At 36.4% G+C, this 15665-nt stretch overlaps 1 protein-coding gene across 1 annotated transcript in view; it reads right to left on the bottom strand.

The window, feature by feature from the left end:
• Nucleotides 1–79: 79 nt before the first annotated feature.
• Nucleotides 80–15665, bottom strand: part of RICTOR (RPTOR independent companion of MTOR complex 2) — a 75546-nt gene continuing 59960 nt past the window's right edge. Inside the window, exons 31-38 of the mRNA XM_032674776.1 lie at nt 14192–15221; nt 10615–10792; nt 9244–9328; nt 7673–7906; nt 6459–6611; nt 5668–5791; nt 5037–5175; nt 80–4885 (exon numbers count right to left, since the gene is read on the bottom strand). Of these exons, the coding sequence (XP_032530667.1) occupies nt 4811–4885; nt 5037–5175; nt 5668–5791; nt 6459–6611; nt 7673–7906; nt 9244–9328; nt 10615–10792; nt 14192–15221 (2018 nt within the window). The 3' untranslated portion in view covers nt 80–4810. The remainder of the gene's footprint in view (nt 4886–5036; nt 5176–5667; nt 5792–6458; nt 6612–7672; nt 7907–9243; nt 9329–10614; nt 10793–14191; nt 15222–15665) is intronic.

Below are 15665 nucleotides of genomic sequence, written 5' to 3'. Positions count from 1 at the left end.
TGATTAGTAACTTACAAATGTAAATAAAATTCCAACCCATTTCTAGTGCTGAGAGGTACATAAGAGACCAGAACAACTATTAGAAGTTTAAGTACATTTTATTAACAACGCATCCCTTTGATAAGACTACGCTTCAGGAGGCCTTTAATGCTCATTGACATGAACTGTACACAGTATACAAAAAAAACAGAAAAAGAAAAAAGAAAAACACGAAGAAAATCAAGATGGGCAATACCATTTTGGGACAAGCCTCTGTTTAAATTATACACAGCTCAATGCAATATTCTTACGTAAAATATATAAATACTTTTTCTTTCTATGTTACAGGTATACAATATAAATCAGATTTCAATGTCTGTTCAGTGACCTAAAACACTAGAACCTCCAAATATGTAGCAGCGTATTACTAAATAAAAAAAGACCGCACAGGACAGGGAGAATAAGTATTGAGATTTTCCTTGATCCCTTTCCTCAGATCAGAATGATTAATTTAGATAATCTCTTGTAATGAAGTTTTAGGGATGCTGACAGCCCAGTATTGGAACAATTTTTCAATTAAAACTAAAAATTGTCTGCCTTTTATCCCCTTAGACATTGTATCTTGTGCTGAGACACCCTATTCAGTGGCAAAATGGCATGTTACATTTTTTGGCATAAATCACATTTCTCAAATAAAATAGTGTATTTTACAAAGCAACTCAAAATGTGCAACTTCTGCATGCTGTGGCATTGCTGTCCATCTATGCTACAAAAATAGCCCAAAGAAAATCCGCACTGTTTACTGAATATAAATCCGTTGAAAACAAAACTATCTATGGAACCACCATGAGGATTTAAAACAAAAACCAAGGAGATGGGGGGCCTCTAGAAAAATACAAACATGGTTTCTAGCATGTCCCCAAAGTTCTTTTATAGTTCAGGTTTTACTCTCACCAAGTATATCATTAATAAGCACACAATAATAGAAGTGTTCTAATAGCTTTTTTAAACTACTAAAAAAGAAGCAGTTACTAGACCTGCTTTCAACTGGCTCCAGTAAAGCTCACAGTAACAAGACTTGTGTGCCGCCCTGCTGGGAGGTGAGCAGAACCAGGGAGATGTTCCAGAGACTGGCAGCAAGCCTTCCACTGCCATTGCTAAACTGGAGCTTATGTTCCCTTACAGGGAAACACCAGCTTCCTGCAGCCCAAAAAGCCAAATACCATGACCAGGACACAACTATGAAGCAGCAACAACTCTTCCAACTCTCACAAGGCTTTGATTATTCTCTGTTTCTTGAATAGCTACCTTACTCTTCAGGCACATAGTAAAGGTGCTACGGTTTTGTTTTCAGTCTCACTGCAAACTAAATCTCATTCAAGACCACTACGTATGTTTCAAAATAAGACGACAAAGAGCCAAGCAGGATTCTCACTGGTGCCTTATAATGGCAGCTTACCTCAGCGTGCTGAGCCACTGCACCCTAAACTACTGAATCCGAATCATTTAGAACTCCACTTGGGAAAAAACACCGCCACCCTGCAATGAGAGCAGGGTAGGTATGTCAGATGTCAGTCAAATAAGAATGGTCAGATGAGGAAAAGCAACTTGATTGAAGCACAATATGCCAGGGGCCCCACATACAGGTTCACCACTTCAAAGCCTGACCATCTCCAGCTCTAACTGATGTCTGCAACAGCTGGGAGCATGCTGCATGTCTGAATTTGAGAGAGCTGAAAAGGTCTCTCTCTACAAAAGGAGACTCTCAGCACCCAGCTATGTCCTCCTTCCCTCCTTTGAGAGAAAGAGGACCTTGGGGAGGTACCTGGGGGCCCCACCAGTTCACTGCCCTTTGCAAAGGGCTGCCCCTTTCCACTGACTGTAAAAGCCAACAAAGTAAATTGGACAGCTAATGCAGTAGACTAAATGTGACTGGTTTCACAAGCAGCCTCTCCTTCCCACAACGGCTTCTGTCTCTGAGCTGCGTATGAGCACGTGGGAAAGTTTTCTTTGCCACAGCAACCCAACTGCATTGGTATATAGTGTAGGTGAACATTACACACTTTGCCATGTATTCAACAGTATCATTCAGACTGGAAATATAAAAGTGGGTGGTCTGTCAGCTTCCCTAGGAGAAGTGGAAGAGATTCTTTATTAGGGCTAATACAAGCACAATCATTGCTTACTACATTTTAATTTTGAAGCTTTAAAATGAACCAAACGAAATCCCAAAACAAGAACTTTGAAAACAGTATTTGAAAAAAAGAGATCTATAGATTTAGAAATTCACAGTTTATAACTAGGCCAATATAAATTTCCTTCAATAACAGTATCCCCTTCATTTGCCAATTAAACAGAAACATCAATGAGCTTAATGTCAGTATGTAAATTAATTTTCTAGAAATGTTGTATGTTATGTACAGTACAGACTTTACATCCTTGATGCATACTTGTTGAAATTACTGACACTCATACATTTTCAGAAGAAAAATCACGCTTTATAACTGAATTTGCAGCCATAATTATTTATGTCAAGTTTCTGTTGTCATGGATCCCCACACAAGCAAGCAAATACTTCAGAATGCATAAGCATTTCAGGATGGAAATTCTTTCAAAAGTAGGTTTGCTTACCTTTTTATAATCAGAGGCCTTTCTACATTAAGTGCTATGGGTTAAACTTAACAAATGAACAGAGGTGTTTTATTTAAATACAGGTGATAAAACTTGTTTATTTTGCTTTAACTGCAGAAAAATAACATGGAGTTGTTTGATGTAACCCCATTTAGTTATTAAAACAAATCTCTTCTACTCTAGCCTAACTGAGGTAGTGTTTGAAACTACTGTATAACATACGCTATCCCCATTTGTGGGAAAACTACATTATTTTCCTTTGGAGTTTATACCACTATTTGGTCTACTGTGATTGACATTTTGGTTTTACAGAAGCATTTATTTCTTATGACCAGAAGTCCAGTAGTTACTGGTGTGGTCTGTTTTCAGAACATTTCAAACATGTCTTGACACAGATGTATTATTTGTGTCAACGACCACAGAAGAGTTGACTCAGCTTCCTTTTGCTCCTTCTTTCAGTGGGAACTCATGAAAAGATAATCTTAGGAACTAAATTTGACTATGAGCAGCAACTTACAATTTGCTTTACTGGAACCTGATGGTATGCAGTGCACACAAGAACTCAGTGAAGTGATAGCTGCAAAGCGGTGCTTATATGGCATGGTGAAATTTCCAATAAGAAGAAATAAATTCTATGTTTCACTAGGAATCATGTGTTACCATTCACAGGACTACTTCTTGAAATCTCCAGTAGCATAGCTAGTAAGAACAGAGTTATGAGCATAAGTTTCAGTTTCAGTTAAGGATAAGTTTCAGTTAAGTATTAATCTGACAATTATAAAAAATGGTAGAAGTGAATGGATAAAAATACGTTCTACTCAGTACAGTCCAGCTGAATTATTCACCTATATCAAAATCAAAGGGTAATCCCTTCTATTACAGGCATTCTAACAAAGGTGGCCATGCTACTATATGTACACATTTGCATATATTTATACTACCTTTGTATAAAGGCTTCTGAATCTTTAGATTCATGACAAAAGTGACAGGGATTCTTTTTTTTTTTTCTTTTAAGCTTGCACTTATTAGTTTAGAAACCTAGCTAGTAACATGATTGAGGCAACTACTTCAGTCATCATCAGTCACTGTATCATTTAACTTTTGCAACAAGTCTTAAATACCAGTACAAAATTATAAGTACGGCTGCTCCAAAATTTGTTACTTAAGGCTTTTCACTACAATTATTAGTACTATCAGACACTTGATCACTAACCCATTGAAAATTCAAATAAACCTTTGTTTTTATAAAAAGTTGTTTCCATGGAACTTGGAAAACACTCATGTTATGTCTCCTCACAAAAGCTACAATGATTAAATGTCTTCAAGTTTAGTTCATACAATATTTGCTTATCTGATACAAATCATGCTTTTTAAACGATTGTAGTTAAGAGTAAGACCCACATTTGTATTATATGAGCATGAGTGTAGAAACTGCAAACACATGCATAATATTCAGGGAAAACAATCTCATTTCAGCATTTTAGATTTAAATTATTTGGTTTTTTGAAAATCAAATTGTAGTGAAAATCCTTAACTGGTTCAGGCAAGATACATGTATGTAAATGTAATGAAATTGAAGAAACTGCTAATAAATGTCTTACAACTACAGCAATATTAAAATAACTTAATGAAACCTCAGATTCACAGAGGCATTTCTTTCTGTCTGAAGTTAAAAATCCCCATGTTCATAGTGTTATAAACAGTACAAAAACCAACAGAGAAGGGCTAATATTAATCCCCTAGTGCCCACAACTACAGCATGGCTCCCCATTGCTGGCAGTGGAATGCACTCCCATCTCTCTGATTCCTGGTATTCAGGGTTTAAAAAGCAAGGCATCGTTCTGCTTCTCTGGAACAGAATCGTAAGTCAATTAATAATGTCTCTGCAAGTTGTCCTTTTTCTTCTTAATGTATGGTAGAAAATGAAATGAAAACTTGTGGAGGCGTTCAGTGCTTGGCTCTTGCATATACTGGTAATTACTATTATTAAAACTATGTAATGTTTAATAAATCCCCAAAGGGCTCAAATCACTGTGGCAGTAATTGGTTGAGGAAGCAAATGTTTTCAGTTCAGTCTTCAGGTACCAGTAGCTTCTGGAACAGTCTAGAAGATGGTGCTCGAAGCCTTTTTTGTCCAGTCAGTTGTAGGTTGTGTGAGGATTTCAGAAAGTCTGCATGAAATGCACTGCTTTGGCAGAGGTCAGGATTCAGCTGATGCATCGATTACAGGCTGTTTTGTTGGTGTTGCTAAAATAGCCTCTGCTTCTTCATGCATCTAAAAGAAAAAGATGGAAGTATTAATATTGTTAGAGACTTTGGTTTCCTTTAGGACATACCTCTCTGAAAGCATCTTTTACTCAGAACATGAAACCTGCACCGAGCTAGCACATTTTGGTACATTCAGTGCACGTGAACCCTCCACTTACTTGCAAGAACTGAACGTCTTGAAACAGCTCCTGAATGAATCTTCGGGATGGAAGTCGAAATGTACAATGTGCTAACAAGTAGGACACCTCAGAGTAAAGGCAAATGTCATCAAATGCTTGGGGGTACTTCTCCTTAATTCTGAACAACAGAATAAACAAAATTTATAAGTCTTGAGCAGATTTCCATAATATTTTAAAAGAAACTTTTCAATTAGATTATCATCATTAACAAAGTAGAACTCTTCTTTTAGCATTTGCCAGTTTCCAATGTCACTAGTCCAGAAACCTATAGGTTATAACATTTTTTAAAATAAACTAATTTCAGTAGTTGTACTCTTGCCTCAAGCAGAGTTGTGTTTCTCAAGAAGTTACTTTCAGTTTGTTATTGTGCTTATTTATTATTCAGCATAAATAAAAAAACTTAGTTTCTTTTTTAAAGACACTGATTTTAAAAAGTCTGGTGAAGAGTACAATATTAAACACAGAGCAAAAATGCTAAAATTATTTGTTTAGCTTTTACATGTCAATCATATCTCCTTGACAATTTTTTGAGAAGTTAAATTATTCATTGTCCCCCAGATCTTAGAGAATACAGATGACTAATGTCACATCTAGAATGTGTTGAACTTACGTCAAAAGTCCAGTTTCATGGCCCTTAGTTCCTACTGAACTACTCAAATTGATTACCAAACGTAGGACCTCTTTCCGCAGAAGTATTCTGCACACTGGAGTATCATCTGGGATTGATTTTACTCCTGGAAAAACAAAGTAAACAGTATGGAATTTAAACAAAATTGTCTTTGATTTTGCTAACATGCCACGAAAGTCTGTTTTAGCACTCCATACACATACATATTATTCTGAGTGATCAAAAGTATTTCTACTAAAATTAAATACTATTTTCAGGAATTTAAACAGTTTAAAACCCTTTTCAAACTTTGTAACTGGAATATCCTCTAAGATAAAAGTCACAGTGCTCTCTCTATCACTAAATCATGTTGCAAACTGGAAGAGTTTCTCTCAGATAGTGGAGAATTCAGCAACCAGCTACTTCATAAGAAATGATAAGTCAAAATGTAATACGCAAGTATAAAAAAAGAAATGTCTTTCTCTTTACAGAAATTCAGTCATTTTTAAAAGTTTTTTTTAAATTAACATCAGTTAGGAAAAAAGGCAATCAATTTGCTTGTAATGTCAGCTACAGAGCTACTGAATAGCCTGTAGAAATGCTTATAGCAAAAGAAGAGTCTAGAACTACGTTCTCCCACCCGGAGATGTTTTTATCCAGATTTGTTCAGTTTTTGTTTAATAATGAGCATTAATCAGTTGCAGTGTATATAAGCGAAATATAATTTTTCCACAATACCTAAAACATACTTCAAGAGTTACAGTCTCTAACAATCATAAGGCTTTCAAACTTACCTAACATAAGTTCTGTACTCTTGGTGCTGCTAGCCGAACCATGGGATACTGCATCACTACAGCCTGAAATTCCAGAGAATTTGGAGGAATGCACGTCTAAGTGATTGTGAATGGTCTGCCCACACCACTCAGTATATGGAATGTCTGAAAAATCTGACATAAACAAAATGTTGCATCTTTGTTATTCACACTTTTCTTCAATTCACATGCTTTTGCTATTTTTCAACAATGGTAAACATGCAAGACACTGATGCACTAATTACTATGCACAGCTGGAAAGTAGATGTTGTATTTTGAAAAAAATCATACTTAAAATCTTTTAAAATTGCTTTTTTAGAATCTTAAAATACTCCAGTGAAAACAGTCAGCTCTTCTAGACACTGATGGAAGCCTAAAATGCTCACACATAAAGCTCCATTTTATATAACAATACAGATGCTCTTTCATATGCATACTTTTTTTCATACAATTATCACAGTTTGCAGAAAAGTCTCTGACGGGACTGGCTCTGCTGCACCTGTAAATACAGCTGGGATTTTATTTGCCATCCTTTCTTGCTTCTGAACTCAACCTCAAGCTCTGAGCCATTCTTCACATTTTGTGTATCATGCCCCCTGCCAACATGTGCTACTAGCTGAATGTGTAACACTAATGTCAAACAGTAAGGATTCTTACTAAACATCCATTACTGGATTATCTTTTCTCCACAGACATTGTAAAAAGGCATGTAAATGCAAGCTCTGCAGAGGACGTCACAAAAAAATAATTCTGAGTCTCGTCCGAAACTCAAAATATGAGGGAAGATGACTAAATCCCAGAAATTACAGCTCAACTTACACCAACTCCTCAGACTTACTTCATTGTATTTTACGGTACAGACTTGAAGTCAGACTTTTCATTAGTTGGACAGCAGGTGTCAATTTTCAGGAAACGGATTCTAAGTACTAAATAAGGTTTCAAGTTTTATATTTTAACATACACTCAGAAATATTTTAAAAATACATGCAGGTACCTAATCATAATAATATTAAAAACTGAAAAGCTGGAAATGATCACAGAAATATCACTGGTTGCAGAGTGAGCTTATTAGAGAATTAATTTTAAGGTCAATAGTCAGTTACACAAAAACTCTTACAGATTATTTAGTTTTAAAGATGAACAAAATCCAACAGGTTCACTCGGTTTTACCACACTTCTCCACAGGGAACACTAACCTGTACGACTATACGCAGAGTTCACTTTGTTGTTAGGCTGATAACCCAGAATTTGAATGCAGACACAGTAAAGACAGTTCTCATCTGTGTGCTCCTGCAGACCAGTATCCTCTGTACTTTCTAAAAACTGAGAGGCGTCTGAACGGCTGGTATTCATGATTTCTGTGAGACTGATCTGCTGTCGTAGCATCTGGAAAGGGCTTTTGACAACATCACTTGCACCTGATGGAAGACCTGTAGATAAGAATTAGTTATTAAAAAAACCCCACAAAACCAAGCAACCTGCACTATTTCAATCAATTTCCACTTTTAAGCCTTTTATTAAGGCTGGGGAGCATGTGCACATGAACACCTATAACATTTTTTTGAGAGAGGTTAAGCTCCCAACATTGTTAGCATTTGAGAAGTAGACATCACATTTTAGTCTCAACTTACCAGACACAAAATAACATTGCAAAGGACAGAGTTCAACCTCTAAACACACATACTTTAAAAGATGGTAAGTGGTAAATCCTGACGTAGTATCAACATTACTAATACCTATGTAACACCAAACAAATTACCAATTTTCACAGTGTCCAACAAGATTAATAAAATATACCAGATGTTTAAATTACACATGCACTAATGCACATAGAAACACTATTTAAAAAACTGTAACTTAGCGGTCATGACAGGAAGAAACTAGAGTCAACAATGCAGAAACAAACAGAAGACACTTTAGTGACATGCTCTTTCCTGGGTGCAAAAAACAAATACACTTTTGAACAAGAGTTACTTTACACTGAAACTTAGCAAACTACAGAAACACACTTCCAGGAAAATCAGCTTTGTATACAGTGCTAACAAAACTAAAGAAAAAAAATCAGTAAAGGGTGTCTTTTTGAATGCTCAAAGTGGTTGTAAGCAAACACCAGTTAGCCAGGAGGCAGGACAACAGTTATCCTAATATACTACTAGAGGACCAGTTCCAAGGCTTCTTTTTTCAGTTGTGCTTTATTACAGATATACTGAGACCCTACAAATTTCTCTGGAGTAAAATGAAATTGCATTCCAGAACAAGCCACACATTCGAGTACTTGCAGTTCTCTTGTACCATGTCCCATCACCTTCACTGATCAACTGTGATGGACACATCACAGAAAGACAAAATTTACTTTCTGAAATAAACACTGAACACCATCACTGGTTCCTATACACTCATGTTTAATCAAAGGGATATCAAAATGTAACAGTTCAATATGTGGCATTCATATTTTATCTAGTGTTACTTCCTTTAATTCAATATCACTACCAGTCTTTGATTAGCATTAGCTCACATTATCGAAGATAAGCAGACTTTCCTCCTCCCTTCATTAGAGCAGGATCAAACTTGGATGCAACACTGTATTATCTCAAACTAAATAAAACAGGGAATTCATGGCCTGCAATCCAGATTCCAGAACGCAGTTCTCAAAACTTCACAGCTAATAAAGAAGCTTTTCTCTAATGAAAAATTAACGAATAATCAACAACCCATTCAATGTACCAATAAACAACAGAAACATGCAGGAGAGGAACAAAACCAGTACCTCCTGCATCAGGTGCAAAGACCCTAGCTCCACGGTCATCAAGTGGAGGTGTAGTTTTCTTCTGGAAATATGGAGTTTCCTTTACCTGGAATATTCAAATGAAAATTAAAATTAGCACAGGTGATAATCATAACACAAAGGAAAAAGAGATTTTATGAGGAAATAAAATGTTGTTGATTTTTTTACTTCAGGAAGAAGATATAATTAGAGAAGAAAATTAAGAATAAGCTCCCAAGTACTGAAGAAAAGCCAAATGAGAAAAATATACATTTGTGAATGAATGTTTATTAAGTAAGGCTTATGACCAGTTAGTAAATGTTCTGACAGTGGTGATAGGCTGGTGCAAGAAAACCAGTGACCCACAATGGCTATTAATAATTTGCCTATGATGACTCTACAGCACTGGAGATCTTGGAAATGCAGTGCAAAAACAACCAGGACATCTAACATGCTGTCTGTAGGATGCAGAGTTGAGACATGTCTCAACTACAAAAAGACTTAAGAGAGAAGAAATTTAGCAACATAAATGTGCCACAAAGACTGTGAAGGAGAAAGAAAAAGTAATCATTTCACAAAGGGAAAATAGAAGCAGGTATTACAGAAAAATTTGCCTTTGGTCTTGGTTTTTTATTTTTGTGAGATTAGTAAGAAAGTGATTTACAACTGAAAGGCAACAACTAAATAAAGTAAACATAAGGAAGCCCACTGATTTACTCTTGACATAGACCATGTCCTGGTTTTGATAATTAAGTAACAGAATATTAAACCCTGTTTGTTAAACCAGAATGTGTTTTCTACCAAGTAGAAAGAGGAAAGCAATTGCTGAGACACTTAAATTAACCTGTTCTAACTTATAAATATGTATCTTTAAGGTTAAGTAAAGACAATATAATTTAACACTACAATGATTAAATAATAAAATATTGGTATATATTTCAAGATCAAGGTAAGCAGGGAATTAACTGTGTGGTTATGAACATAATTTATGGTTGACCATAAATGGTCATCACGATGATCAATTAGTTGGCTAAAGAGGCATTAACAAACGTCCACAGACTATGCTAATTTTAATAAAAAAGTCATATGTCAAATAAAAATCTTATGACAGCATATTTATGTCACCATTGTTTAACATTCCTCTAACATAGTGTGTCTCATTATTTGCCTAATAATGCAAACCAGACTAGTGACCTTGCGTAAACAGGGTTTGAAGAAAACCTCTTGTTCTCCGAAATGCATTTCTTGAAAGTACCACATCCGTTTTTGCTCATTTCTCTAGATTTAATCTATTCTGATGGAAAGGCAACAGTTGACTTACCTACCTTTCAGTACGAAAACGCATACAAACCAAATCAGTTAATGCATACATACCTGAAATATTTCATTGATATCCACCGGGAGAGCAAGGCCAATGTAATCATCAGAGCTACCATAGGTAGCATTAGAAACCATGGAGCGAACAGAAGAGGAACGCTGAAGTGTGTTTTGGTTAATAGGACTTAATAAATCTTCTTTATCTAATGAAGCATAACTTAAAGCTTTCATGAACCTGCAACATGGAAACAATAAATCACAATTTTAGTAACTCTCCCATTCTAGTGCATTAAAAGTAAGACTATCCTTATCATCCCGTTGTGGATCACGGAGCTTGTTACAACAAATTACAGCTACAGGTTCATTGCTTTTTCTGCCTCGTATTGCATGTTTTGGCACTTCCTAGAGTAAGAATTTCTTCTTTGTAATTCCTAGTACAGGAATTCAAACTAATCTTGCAAAACTATAAATTTTCTCCAAGTTTCCAGGCTTTGAATATTTACAGCCCAGATGGAGCCAGTAATGATTTAGGCTAATGGCCTAACTGCCTCATTTTGAAACGTACCTATACACTGAACATGTATTTCCTGGATATTCTCAAACTCTGAGCTGAGCAGGCACATCCCTGCAAAGGCAGACCTTGAGCCTACCAGCAATGCGTGCAGGGAATATTTTATTCCTGTACTCCAAAGGTGCCACCACCAGGCCACCAAAGCATGGAGGAAGTATTTGCTCAACAAATGCCCAAAGAACAAACTTAAACCTGCACGAGATGGGATAGAAGAGGCAGGAGAACAAGTTCTCAGTGCTGATCAGAGCCCTAGTAATGGAAACCTCACATTTGGCCATCTGTCATTTTATTTCTCAAAGATAAAATCTATAAATGTTTTCTGCTAAACAGATGATAATGTAGATGGTCTATATGCAGTGGATTAAAGCTTCCTAATAACAAGACATACATCAGGAACAGTAAATTTTTATTGCAAATTATTATATATTGGAAGGTAAAGTACAGTGAACATTTGCTTTCTTTTTTGCCTTCAAAATAGTTTTCTATCAATTTTTTGGTTTAGATGGGCAATAAAAAGTCTTTTTATCCCTAAAAGGCTAGCAGATATTCAGATAAAATTAAATTACCAAAATTTGACCATGTATGGTTCAAGACATTATTAAGCAATAAAAATGCATGAAACAATTTACAGGATATCAATAATTTTCTTGATACTTATTCAGACCATTGCTAATGACAGTAGCAGTGGACTTCCCATAAAAGTTAAGCCATACTTCAGAAAGAGAGGAAAAATGTCTCAAGTTGTGCCAGGGGAGGTTTAGATTGGATATCAAGAAAAATTTCATCATTGTTGTCAAGAATTGGAACAGCTGAGTCACTGTCCTTGAAGACATTTAAAAGGTGTGTAGATGTGGCCCTTAAAGACATGGTTTAATGGTGGACTTGTGTTAGTAGCTGGACTTAATCTTGAAGGACTTTTCCTACCAAAAAGATTGTATGATTTTAAATTCAAAAAGTTACCAATTGCATTAATTATTTCATAATACAACATGCTACAATGACTCTCAAAATTAAAGATAGAAGTATTAATCCTAAATGTTTGTCCCTGCTTTTCTTAGAAAAGCTAACAGACATATAATTAGTAGTTATAAACATTACTAAGTTTTCATGAAGGAATGTCTGCAGGACACGTGCATTAACATTTTTGTTGGTCTTTGAAGTCAAAGGTGGGAAATTTAGCCTCACAAAATAATTCACCCAAATAAAAAGGCTTTTTAACCTTCTGAATGAAAAGAACAACTAAGATCATCACAGAAATAAATCTAACACATAAATCTGTCAATAAATCATAAACAAAAGTTTTCTGAAGACTAACAGAGAAATAGTTTTGGCAGATAAAAAAGACAGTATATTTCTTTCTAGTTTATTATTTAAACAACAGTTAAGGACAATTTTAGCTGGAAATAGTAAACTTACTCTGAAATTATTAGTAAACATAATCTGAAATTATAAGGACCACAATTATTCAGCGGTGACACTCAACTGTAAGCAGTAAGAAAAACACATGTACTAGTTACACTGCAGTCCTTCCAATCAATTATATTAGTGACCAACACAATCCGAAAATCTCTTTTAGCATGTATGCTTGCAATTATGTAACCTTCTGAGAGATATGAGCACTCCAGACATTTCAGTTCAGTGTCAAACAGGTCAGATCAAATCCTTGAGCCTATCCACTGATACAAGAGAACATGAACAGCTAAGCACCAGGAATATTGTCAGTATGACACTGCATGCAGAGTCTTTGGATGAAAGTCCACTGCAGCAAGGCTGCTCTGCATAGCAAGGCTGCTCTGCATAGCAAGGCTGCTCTGCATAGCAAGGGCACGACTGCAAGGAATGGTACAATATTACTTACAGCCATAACAGAACTGTACCACCACTGAAATGACACCGATTTGTTCCTGCACTAGCACAGGAAGCCCGTGACAGAGCAAGGAACAGCACTTTCAATTTCCAGGACAGCACAGGTTAACTACTGAATCATTCTTAATTTAATCAATACACTCATGTCTAGTTCTAACATAACTGTACAAAGAGAGAAGAAATTATCTTTTATGGCATCTTTTCAGAAAGATGTAAAAATATCAACAAATGAATGTTGCTCTTTATCAGGCCAAAAATGCAGAGCAATAAGCAGGCACTGTATACACTCAGCTGGGTGTGAGGAGTGCAGCTCAGGAACTGGGCATTTGCTGACCTGTGCGATAAGCAGATGACGCATGTACTGGTAGCATCTCCGCCTTCTCTCATCTGAGAGATGATGTTAAGGGAAGAACAGAGATAGAAAGTGTCTTTTCCTTTTCAACAGTAGTGTGAAAATCCAACACACGAGGTAAGATGATGTGAAAGGAAAAATCTGACACAAGTGAAAGTTGTTAAGCAGTGACTGCTGCAGCTGGGAACAGTGTCAATGTCAAGAGCCAGACATCTTATGTAACTCTCTAATTAGTCTTCAGAACATCTAATATTACTCAAAAATAAAGAGGTGACACTGCCATCTAAAAATAAATGCTATGAGTAAATCTTTGCTCTGTTGCAGCTAGAGCCAAACTGACATTCCTATCAGTGGTACCAGTATCTCATCACTGGCCTCAATGCCACAGTGAACACAAATATAGCATACTGGCAGGAGTCCCTGTCCTAAAACCTCACCCAGTGACATCAAAAAAATTTGCTTCTGAAATACAGCTCTGACTTCAGGGGCAATTTGGTGTGTTTGCAACTTTAACAGTGTTAGCAGTGCAATTGCGTTTTTATACTATGAAAAATAAAACAGGAAGGAAATGTGATAAAAGGAAACATTCTCCTTTGCCACCAACAGCATTAAAGGAGCTAAGCAGAGCTGTGAAAGCCAGGTTTCTCTGACAGCACTTACAAAGTTGATAATTATTCTTCTATTTTTCTCCTAATACTAGTACTGCTTTCAGTGGAATTAGGAATCACCTTGCAACAACTCCCCCTTTTAGGCACAGATAGAAAGAAGTATTAGAAAGATACTGTTCCGATTTAACTGATTCTTACAGTACTGAAGTAAGAAATGAGCGCATAATAATCTCTTACCGGCTTGGGGTTAGCCGAGAATCCAGGCTGCCAGACTTCATGGTAATGGTGTCAGTAAACAGCACATCTTTTGCTGGAGATGCCAGGGCTTCTGAGTGAGACAGTGAAGGATGCATCCTCTGCTGCTGTAGGCGCTTTAGTGTAGCATAGCCAAAGGCATCTCGAGAACTCGTGTAGCTGAAGTTATAGTCAGCAAGACTTTTTATCGTAGCAAGTGAAGGAGCTTTAAGAGACTGGGCTCTTCGGGGAAGGGTATGAGAAGACCCTGGCGGTACCAGGGATACAGAGTTGGATTTTGAGAGAGGCAGGTGGTTAGACTGTGGTGTTGAACAGTGACTTGGTTTAACTGTTTTTGTGCTTACCACAGTACTCAAACTTCCACAGTCAGTATCTACGTTTGTAGTGTCCACACCTACAGTCTCCCTTGAAGGGCTGGAGCTCATTGAGCTTATGCCACTTGTTGTGGTATCTGTATTAAAACTTAAGCTACGACTCTTGAAATGTGTTTGTGTAGTACCATCTCCTATCAGCCTTTCTTTGCTTGTGTTTTCCCGATGAATTTCATTTCCAAGACCTTTTGGCAGCTTCAGATCATTTTCTCCAGTACCTGGGGTACTATCAGTATCTTCTACATGTTTACTTCCAACAAAAGAAGTTTCTAATCGTAAAGTCTGGATTTTTGGAACTCTGAAAACAGGGTTGAATTCTTCCCCAGCAGGAAAGTCTATGCTACCACTAGGTTCTGTTACTGTACGATTTCGCCTCAGGCCTGATTTACTGTCAGATGATGTCAGCTTTCCTCCTTTCGGATCACTGCTACTTCTGTGTTTTTTATTAGGTAGAGTAAGAGAGTTTAGAATGCGATTTTTCACAAGTCTACTAGAAGAAAAAAAAGGAAAGGGACTACGGTCTTTGTCCTTTGAAGGTCCAGGTCTGTCATAAAATATTTGTTCTGCATCTTCAGTAATATCTAGAAAGAATGTACTGGTGGAAGTACTACCAAAACGGTCATCCTCCATGATGAACATACCTGAAATTACACGAGACTTGGTCACTGCAAATGGACATTTCTTCAGAGTGTAGAAACGATGTTGCAAAATAGGAAGTCATTCTATAGAAGCTAAAGTGTGAATCTATGCAATTTACTGCTACTTTAATTCATAAGTTTTTTCTGCATATTGTAGTGCAAATTAACTAACTTGAGGAGTATCTGAGGTGAAGGTCTCACTGATTCAAAAGAAAAGCCAAGCCATCTTATTTCAGTGCAAATATCCACCTACTGGGATCACAACAGAAGCACTCTAATGATATCTAAATATGATATACTTCTGGATTTGAATCCCAGTTACACATAGCAAAAATAAAATGCATTAGATACTCGAAATACACAATGATTTAAATACAGCAATACTTTGTGTATGTATGTACACCCAGAGAATACATGAATCTATTTTCTAGAATATTCCTTTGACTA

Source organism: Chiroxiphia lanceolata, chromosome Z (genome assembly GCF_009829145.1).
Source record: "Chiroxiphia lanceolata isolate bChiLan1 chromosome Z, bChiLan1.pri, whole genome shotgun sequence".
Classification (NCBI taxonomy): domain Eukaryota; kingdom Metazoa; phylum Chordata; class Aves; order Passeriformes; family Pipridae; genus Chiroxiphia; species Chiroxiphia lanceolata.
The sequence above is the reverse complement of the archived record's forward strand: the minus strand, read 5'-3'. Positions and strand labels throughout refer to the sequence as shown.